Source organism: Oryzias latipes, chromosome 14, assembly GCF_002234675.1.
Source record: "Oryzias latipes chromosome 14, ASM223467v1".
In the NCBI taxonomy this organism is placed as follows: Eukaryota; Metazoa; Chordata; class Actinopteri; order Beloniformes; family Adrianichthyidae; genus Oryzias; species Oryzias latipes.
This window is the reverse complement of record NC_019872.2, coordinates 5,770,855-5,780,947: the sequence shown is the minus strand read 5'-3', so window position 1 is coordinate 5,780,947 and position 10,093 is coordinate 5,770,855. Positions and strand designations below refer to the sequence as shown.

Genomic DNA, 10,093 nt, shown 5'->3' with positions numbered 1-10,093 from the left:
TACCTGCATTGTGGGATATGTAGTCACAATAAATTTCACAATAGACATGCGCGCGCAACTTATATACGGAAGTAAAGGACAATCGTGCAACCAACATGGTTTTAAAACATTTTTCCGTTCCCGAAATGTCAGTTGGTTGCGTGTGCAGTTGTCATAGATGTTTGAAAAGAAGCCTCAAGTTTGAAAGAATTCCGAAAGGATTACAACTTTTTCAGCGCAGCTGGCAGTGTCTGTGGCTGCAAGCAATTAAAGGAGGATTAGACGAAGAAAATGACCTGATACTAAATTACACATACGGCCGCGTGACCTCACAAAACATATTTATTAAAAACGAAAAAAAACGTCATTTTTACTTCAACGGACTAGCTCATCAAAACAAGTATTAGAAAATTTGAATTTTATTATGTCTTATTTACATCAGTGGTTCCTTCCAATACAGTTTCATTTATACAATTCATCCACTCAGAAGATATGTAAACTGAGGTAAAGAAGAGAGATGAAGCCATTAAAATGGCCCAAAACTATATGTTCATCATAAACTTAAATAATCCTTAGAAAGGGAAAAGCAGTTAAACTTCACCCAGTTCAGTGTAAATCTGTATCTTTTTCCTTACTCGAAAATGCAAGAGGTTTGTTAAAGATTCAACCACCAGAGGCACATTACAGCAGACTAAATTAATAAATCTCAAAAAGAATTATTTTCCATTATCCATTTCCATGGTTTTTAGGTTCTAAAATTAAAAAAAAAAAAGATTCCTCCAATAAATCCCTGTAATCTAACACTTCAATATATTCCCCTCTATCAGTGCAAAGAAAAAGTAAAGTTTAGGGAAAAGAACCTCCAAGCTTAGCAGAATATATGTAATATTGCACATTAGTTAGCCAGCAGTTCATTTACTGCGCTTCCTATACTTGTTGTACGTGTGATACGTAATAAACCTCCATACAACATACTTTAAACAACAACAAAAAAGCTGATTTTTTTGTTTGGCTTTGTCAGTTCCCATCCAGTGTGACAAATTTTACAGTAAAACACCACAGGTGGATTCAACTACACAAAAAAAAACACTTTGGAAAAGAGTCATCCTTTGGTTGATAAAAATGTAATTTGTAAATAATTTAAAAAAAATCTTAAATTCTAACATTTGTTTAGTCTCATCCTAAAAACTAAAAGCAAAACAGCACTTGTACCATCAACAAAGCAAGGAATTGTCTAGGTTAGATATGGATGATGTTGGCAGCACTGTGGCAATAAGAATGATTTAACTTTAAAAAAAAAAACTGAAAGAACAGCCAAACTAAACCTTAAAAATTGAGCCAGCTTCAATTTTTGTTTTTGGAAAAGTATATGTTAATTACTTGGATTTTATTATAGGAAAACAAAAAAGTGCTTGACGGGTCAACAATACTTATTATATTATCTGAAAAAAAATAAAATAAATCCCTGTCTAGATATTTTGGACAACATTGCACCACCCATAAGGCACATATTTACCCTCAATATTACCCATTTAAATTCTACACCCTAACTTATCTATAAAAAAATCGCTGTGTTCTAATGTTTTTCATCAATCACTGGTGGGGAATAAGATGCAAACATGAGCAGAAAAAAACAAGGCAATAATTAGGAGATGTTCAAACAGGCACATCTAACCAAAAAGGCCAATCATGTTAAAACATGAGTTAAAACATAAATACTTTCTTAAAATAATAAAGAAACTTAATGAAGGGAGAGCAATTACAGATAAACCAAACAACAACTGAGGCAGCAAAAAAGTGTAACACACATGTTTCACTACAGATATTGGGCATCATTTCGGCACATGTTCATGTGGTTGAAGAGTCTTGGTAAGGCACAAACTTGGAAAGTCTGTGGGGAGAGCTAAAATCCATACTATCACTTATCCCAAAGAAAGCCTCCTGTTCCTTTTTCTTGGCGTCGAGTTCATCTTCAAGGGCCTAGGAGTGAGAAGAAGAGGAGAAACATTCAAATTTAGAATTTGAAGACACACTTTTGAAACTATGCATGCGTGTGTAATTGTAGGCGCAATATGACCTGGAAACCCTAAGGGTCCAAGTAGGAAACACTTCTAAAAGTGGTAGAGAATGAAAGAGCAAGAATCTTGCTTGTGTCCGAATTCCCTCACCTGATTCCCACTCCAATCATCTTTTGATCTAGTTTCAGAGTGTTCCCAGTGGTCTCTTAACCCTTGTGCTATCCTAGACACTTTAACATTGGGAGTTGGGTCATCTAGACCCACTAGACAGTGCTCTGAACCTTTGTTCTTCAATGATTTGTGATCTTCACTGGTGTCCATGGATTACATGAAATCTTTCCACCTTTATCCACCTTTGTCATGGTAGGGAGAACACATCAATGTAAAGGCCCGTACACACCTGGACGAATATTCGCCAGGCGTTATTCGCCAGCGTTTTTCGCCACGTCTTTTGTGTTCACACCCAGGCGATTTTCGCTGACGATGAGCCGAGCGAACATGCAATTTCCTTCCCTGACATTAGATGGGGCTTAATGTAAACAGAAATACTCCTGTACACAAGGTGGCGCTGCGCAACTTTACGCTTCTTAAAGTCGCTTTTCACTCAGAAGAAGAGAGTAAGAATTTTCGCGATTGTCAGAATCAGACAAAGAAAACCTGAATATTTCAAGCACCAGTAGCTCCAACTGGTGCTTGGTTCGGGGATATTTAAGAATGTCCGTCATTATTTCTTCGCGGCAGTGTAGACGCTACTTGGCGCCTGTCTTCTTCGCTGGTATGTGTGCTCAGCAAGGCAGTTTTGTGTTTGAGCACCCCCAAGTTGTGTTTTACTGTAACTTCAGAAGCTCCAGACACGTGTGCAATAGCGCCATTCTCATTGGTCGAATAGATTTCGACGCAACGCGTCGAAAAAAAAAAACGAACCCGAGGCGTTTTTTTTTTTTTGACGCTTTGACGCGTGGCGTTTTTTCGCGTCGGTGTGCACACTCACATTGGTGCCCTTTGTTTAGTCAGGAGGCGTTAAACGTCGGCGAAAATCGCCGACGAAATTCGTCCCGGTGTGAACGGGCCTTAAGGGTGGGGTCATCTAAGATAGCACAAGGGTTAATCATGATTAGGTTCTTTTCAGCCGATAAAACAAAACCTGGGTTGTTTTCTAGGACATGGCAGGAGATCATTCCAAATTTGTATCTGAGTTGTGTGGGGGACTGTAGGCATGGAGCAAGCCCGTCCCCCTTTCCCATCGCTCAGCTCTTTACAAGCTGTTGCAGTTGCTTGCAGCCACTCACACCCCCAACCTAACATTTTCGGTACGACTAGAATATTGGGCAACATCAGAGCTAGCCAGATGCCGGCTCGGACAAGGAAAACAAAAATGGACACGGATCTATTTGTCTGCAAGTGGTTTTTGTTTTTGGAGAGACTTCTCGGAAATTTCCAGGGCACTGGAAATTTTTATTTTAATTTCAGCATTGTAGCTTCAGATTCTTTGTGGGAGTCTTACGGGAGAAAGTGTTTGAATGATCATTTTTCTTTTTTAATTTGTAGAAGTTGTCCTAAGAAAAACACACCTTCTTTCTGGGCCTAAGCTTATCCTTCCACTCCTTCAACAGCTGGTTTTGCTGCTCATCCAGATGCTTGAGCCTCTGAGTCTCATTCTCTACCAGCAGGTGGCACTTCTCATTCTGGACAAAAAGGAAAAATAAAACCAGTCAGTGTTTTTTGTAGAACCCGTCTTCGTTTCAACAACAGTTTTCAAAATAGGTAAAATCCTCACCTGCAACTGCTGCAGCTCTCTCATGTTTCCGTCACACTGAGCAATCATCTCCCTCATCTGGTTCTCGTGTTTCTGCTGCTGATATTGCCTTTCAGCCTTCTGCCGTTTGTCCTCCTGCTGAGCAAACTTCAGAGCCAAACGGGAAACAAGTTAGAGAAGGCTCAAGCGGGAGGTGAGGGACGCAGCTGAAGCTGGCCGCTCTACCTGTTTGACTTTCTCTCTGTCTTCTGCAGGACTGCCTGTTGAGTTAATGCGAAGGCTCTTCTTAAACATGGCCATGCGAGTTTTTGCCTCCCCGCGCTGAATCTTCGGCAGGCGGCTCTTCTCCTGTTGTTGACGCGCTTTGAGGATCTCAATCATTCGCTGGTTGTAGCACTGCATGTGGTTCTGCTCCTGCAAAGGGCCACAACAGACAATGGAACTGGGACAAAAAAAAGCTGCACACTAAAACATTTTGCTGAACCAAAGAGGCCGATTTTTATTTCGTTACCATCTCGTGCTTTTTCAAAAGTTGATGCCTCTGGAGGAAGTACTGGTCTTTCAACTGTTGCTTAAGCAACTGGTGTCTTTCATGATGAAATTTCTCCTCCATGCCCCAAATCGTACCTTCGCCCTCTAAATCATTTAAAATAACACAAAGCAAGTTTATCCCACGAAGCAAAACCAGTGCAACAAAGCGACTAGCTGTAGGGATCCATTCTACCTCTGATTAGTTCTTGCTTCTTGTTGAGGCATTCCCTCTCCATCTCTGCAATCTCTCGCTTGTTGTTGTTAATGATCTCCTTCACCGTTTTGTCCAGAAATTCTTTCTGCTTTGCCAAAAATTCTTCTTCCTGAACCACAACAAAGAAGACACAAATACATCACAAAACATTGTCCAATTGAAATGCGGGGCAGCGCATGTTGTTCTCCTCCTAAGCTAGTTTGTGAATTACATACCTCCGTCTTCTTCTTTACTTGGAATTCAGACATGCTCTGCCTCAAGGATTCTTTTCGGGTGTTTCTCGGCAAAGTAAGTACAGATTGTTTAACCTGAAAAAGCCACGCTCAAGGTCAGAAGTCAAAAAAACCTTCACTGGTAAAGCTAGACAAAAACTACAAAAACTAAAATCCCTATTCTAGGAGTGACTCAACGGTACCTCCTTTTTTTTATGCTTCATCTGCTCCTGGAACTTGCGGTACTCTCGTTCTTGCTCAGATTTGATGCGTTTGGTCTCTTCCTTGAGTTTAACATTGTGGTCCGATTCCATTTTCTCAATAGTTTGTTTGTGATGCTTCTCCATGTTCTCCAGCTCAGTATCAAAGAACCTCTTCTTGGTCTGTGAAGATAGAAATGACAAAGATTCTGGTTTATAAGACCAAAGTTCCCAAAGTAACAAGCCTAACAGAGCTATGCCTTAGTTACAACCGTGGGTGTGGGCTGTCTGCAGCCGAAAAATGGGTAAACCTGTAAGGGGCAGTGCTTGAAATGTCAAGACCATAGACCACTCTGAGGGATAACGTTCATGGACATTTGTTGTTTTTCCCCAGCGGACATGCTGCAGGGTCAAAGGTTGTAGCAAACACTTTTTTAACCCCTTTAAATCTGGGCACTGTGCAGCGAGCTCGTCAATGCTGTTCAAGTGACAGAAGCACGCTGGTTGCACGCTCCATGATTGCAGCCCGACTGTTAGAAATAAGCAAATTAGACAACCAGTGGAGTTTGTGTGAGGATCCTATGGGGGGTAACACCAGCACAAACCGTGCAGCATTTGAGCGCAGTCAGTAAAAGGGTGTGGCGTAAAGGCACCGTACGACAGCATCACCCATACACCCATACATGTGACCATGCATTTTCCGTGACGTCCCTTTAAAAAAGGTGGCCGCACTAGCCACAAGGGAACTGCAAGACACACCTGTGCTCCCTCTAAGGCCCTCCATGGGCCCAGACACCCCAGAACAGATCAACGCCCACACAGGTGCATGGGTCTAAGGCATGAATAGTAAAAAGAACTGTCCAAACTCACATTCATCTCCTGGTCATAGCGCTTTTGCACGTGTTCTTTCTGGGCTTCCAGCTTGACGTTCAGTTCAGCTAGAGCGCGCTGCTCTTCCTTCTGCAGCAAACGGAGCTCGCGCAGCTCCTGTCGTCTAAACACAACAACAGGGCATCCAGATGTAAGCGCCAAAAACTCAAAATAACAAAAAAATAATGCTCCCACATTCCCTCTTGATTATTGAGATAGTCACTAATTGTTTAATGAAAAACAAGGTGTTTCTTCTAGAGATTTTGTTTTCTAATGTAAACATCCAGGATTTAGATGGTTTTAGCCAGGTCCTGTTGAGTGTGACTGCAATTTCTGACACACTTGTTTAACCTAAGCCTACCTATTTAGACTTAGTTTTTTATTGTTGTACTCCAAAATGTAAAAGTCTTATTTACTCATCTAAAAATGTGCTCAATAATCAGATGAAGCATGTTTTATATTTGAGTTTTTCTGCAGTAAGTCAAGCTAGACAAAAAACATATACGGCAATAGATGCAGTGTCAGATCCATACCACTGGGTGGCAGTAGTGGAACAGCTCATTTCAAACAGCTATAACAGAAAGAGCAGCTTTTACTAGCAATGTGGGATCTCTTCATCAGACCAAGGACCTCACCGTCTCATCTTCACCCTGACCTTTGATACACTAAAACGTCAAATATTTCTTCAAACTCATCGGCCAAATTAGTCCTGTTCCCACAAGAGTTTATGCTCCAAGTCTCCTGGGACTAAAAGCATCATGGAACAGGCTTTATAAATAGTAGGCATAACAGAAAGCAACAACAAAATACCAGCTTTCACAGTGCAGTCAGCAGTGTATCCCCATGACTACACAGATGGAACAGTCCTAATGTACAGATAAATGCCATAATCTTCAGGAAACAGAGAGGAGTTGTAAATGTATTCATCCATCCACATACCTCAAGAACCTCATCTCCTCTTCTTTCTTCTCATCCTCTCGGATGACCTTGGAGGTGGTCACACTGACCTCCACACCGTCAACCACAAACTTCCTGGTTCGTTTCAGAGTCTTATTGGAAAAGTTCTGCTGGCAAAGAAGAGATGAAACAAGTTTGAAGGTCTTCTAACAAAAAGTCAAAAGAAAAACAAGAATTCTTGTAAAGTTCTGGAAATTCTATTGACCGACAGAATGAGGCTTAAGTATTTTTTAAATACTTGCTTGTCCATGACGTTTACATTTTTAGGAAAGAACTGACGTCTCCACAATCTCTTCTAAAAGCGCATATCTTTGACAAATGTATATCTAAATAAGCGTCTTTTTTATTTAAGTGCAGTTAAAGGCAGATATGAGTGTGCATCTTCCCGTTTCAGGTTCTTCCATAAGAAAATATACACCAAAATAGATTTTCCATTTTTTAACAGAATTTAGATAAAAGATGACCTCCATCTGAAGAGTCATTTCAGAATCAGACTGTTTCCTCATTTCTGATCAAAGATACTCATATAAAATATACCAAATGATTTTATTTATGTGAAATGGGAAAAAAAAAACATTTTTTAACTTCAGAATTGAGAAAAAGCAGAAGACAATTTTAAGAAATAAGTGACCTTGTGATTCTTGAGTCATTAAAGCTCAAATTTAAAAAGAGAAGCTGGAATAAAGCTGCCCTCATGTAATACCTGCTCACATACAGGCCTACATTTTCACATTAGTCATTTATTTTTGCCATGAATCGACAACTATTACCCCCCCCCCACCACACACACACACACACAAAAAAGGCAAGATCAGAGTAGTCACATCTGTTGAGTAATTCTTTCTAGAAAAGTCTAGCGGGAAGAAGTTGTGTGCAGAGTCAATAGGATTTGAATGACTGCTGGTCAATCAGCCTCCAGAAGCAACGCAGTGACAAAGAGCAGCATTGAAGCTGACCTTCACACAACACTGAATGTTGGACTGTACTCTCACAAAGAGCGGCGGGGTGAATGGAACGTGCTGCATGTGTTGCTTCTCATCCAGCTGCTGCTTTCTATATTTCATGATGATATTCCATCAGCTCAGATAAAGATTCAAACTTTATACTCCATCTTTATCTGTCCACCTCATTTTAAATAAAATAATAAAAACAACTCACAATTCAAGCACAAAGATCTTCAATGGGTGCAGGAATCGGTTTTATGTTTTTGTTATTAAATAGAGGATTCTACCCATTTTTGGATTATAGTGAATCTTGATGACTTAAAGACCCACTCTGATGGAAATTGTGTTTTTGGTGTTGTTAACAGGTTCTTCTGGCATTTTTCGGATCTTGAAGGACATGTATAAAAGAAAATGGAGCTCAAAATGACATTATTCAAATCGCTGTGAATCAGGAGCAGATGAAAAAATGTTGTTTTTGTGACTAAGAAAAAACGCTAGCCGGGCCACAAGCTCCCTGCTCTGAGCTCTTGGGGTCAGAAGGAGGGAAGGGGTGTTTTAACAAAAAAACTACTACCACCTTGCAGAAACTACCATGTCCAAATAAAATGAAACAGGTTTTTGATTTTGCCTAAAAATGACATAATGATGATTAAAAGACCACTGAGAAAGCTTTGAAAATCGATCAAAAGATGATCAGAATGGGAGTTTAACTTCCGCATCAGGTGCTTTTTATCAAACGCAGAGACATTCATTCAGTGGAGCTTTCATTGTTGTAGAAGACTCACCCTTGAGGACAGTGGCTTGAGCTCCCTTTGTGCTGACATGTCCATGTTTTCCGATGCTATGCTGTCTGAAAATGAGTGCTGCTTACTGACTACTCCTCTGGCCAGGTCAGAACTTCCTTCCAACATCAGCGGGTCTTTGGTACCTCTGCTTATGCTGCCGTTTGGATGGGACATGGGTTCTGGGCTAACAGGACGGGAGGACGTGTCCCGGGGCTCAGACGGGGGGCTTGTTTTTGGGGTTTGCTTTGGCGATCCCCCCTTTTCCAAGGTGGAGTTCTGTTCCCTGATCATCTCGATGCTGGAGCTGATGTTCTCCTGGCCTGAGAGCGAAGGCCGCTTTTCCGTCTCCGGTGTCCCCAGAGCAACCTTGTCTTCATCTGGTGTGGGCGTACTCTTCCCATCTTCAATACCCGAGTCAGAGCTGGAGGTCTTGGAAGAGGATTCACTCTCGGATTTGTGTGAACTTAGTTTGAGCTCCTCAGCAAGTTTACTGGCCAACTCCTGCGGATCTTTTGGAGGATTCTGTCGCGGCAGAGGAACAGGGGTCACCGTGACTGTGCCCGCCAGCATCCCTGTTGGTGAATTTGACCGGAGCCCTGTCCTTGGTAGAGGGGACGGGTGCGGCTGGTACGCTGGGGGCGATGGAGACGGTGTGGTGGGACTCGGGGTGTCTGGAGAGGGCTCTACCTCCAAACTGGTCTGACTCGTCTGGCACGGCTCCTTACCTGGGGACTGTGGGAACAGAGAGGCGTTGTTATGCACTTGTGTGAAAGCATTTGATGATTTCAGGCTTTAGGTTGCTGGAGAACTACCAAATGTTAATGCGTTCAACCTTTACTTTCATCCAAATGCTAATGGATGAAGCCGTCCAGTGGAGTAACTTTAACCTTTAGCTGAAGGGAAGCCAGTCATTCTTGTCCAGCTGCTTTTAGCAGCAGCTGAGATGGCCACCTGAACTGTGACGGATCAAACTAACAGCAACACAGCTGAAGAAAAACCAAAAAACTCTACCTTTACTCCAACTCTTTGAAAATAAAACTGAGGTGACATGTTACATGTCGGGCCAACACGTAAACACATATAAATATTTGTTTTATTAATGTATTTAGCTAAATGCAAACAAGTTCTTTAACATTCAAGCTCTAAAATTACATAAATGATCTTTATAGTCTATATAAATGTATGGAAAGCCCCTTTTTCTGATCCTTTGGATCTCAGGCGAAATTAAGAACAATAAACCACTTCAAATATTTCCCTCTTTAGACGTTTTCAGACAAAAGTTTTTGTTTTTTTCCTCTTCATAAAGCAGCAAGGCTAAAAGCAGCACCTTGATGCAAGCGTGCGGTGGATGAATGCCAGTATTCCGGCTTCTGTTCCTGCGTTTGTGTTGACTGCACCAGTAGTGCGACTTTCTAATCTTATACCCTCTCTGAGTGTTGCAGAATGATGATGAAACATTAGCAGGAAGGCAACAAGAAAAAAACTACAAATGCTTCTGGCTGAGATCAACAATCCGCCAAGGACATTGATTGTAAAGTAGGGAGGAGGTGGTCGAACTTTTTTGTGACTTTTTGCATTTACCTTAATGTAATAAAAATTTTTTAACTGCAATAAGCTTGAATGAAGG

At 41.3% G+C, this 10,093-nt stretch overlaps 1 protein-coding gene across 2 annotated transcripts in view; it reads right to left on the bottom strand.

Moving 5' to 3' along the window:
- Positions 1-380: 380 nt before the first annotated feature.
- Positions 381-10,093, bottom strand: part of LOC101167671 (serine/threonine-protein kinase 10) — a 36,418-nt gene continuing 26,705 nt past the window's right edge. Inside the window, exons 9-19 of one of the 2 annotated variants that reach the window (XM_004084210.4) lie at positions 8,467-9,198; positions 6,720-6,847; positions 5,781-5,904; positions 4,914-5,093; positions 4,714-4,806; positions 4,478-4,607; positions 4,265-4,389; positions 3,979-4,167; positions 3,775-3,900; positions 3,569-3,682; positions 381-1,959 (exon numbers count right to left, since the gene is read on the bottom strand). In XM_004084210.4, coding sequence (XP_004084258.1) covers positions 1,828-1,959; positions 3,569-3,682; positions 3,775-3,900; positions 3,979-4,167; positions 4,265-4,389; positions 4,478-4,607; positions 4,714-4,806; positions 4,914-5,093; positions 5,781-5,904; positions 6,720-6,847; positions 8,467-9,198 — 2,073 coding nt within the window. In that variant the 3' untranslated portion in view covers positions 381-1,827. The remainder of the gene's footprint in view (positions 1,960-3,568; positions 3,683-3,774; positions 3,901-3,978; positions 4,168-4,264; positions 4,390-4,477; positions 4,608-4,713; positions 4,807-4,913; positions 5,094-5,780; positions 5,905-6,719; positions 6,848-8,466; positions 9,199-10,093) is intronic. The other variant, XM_011492371.3, reaches the window with a different exon arrangement.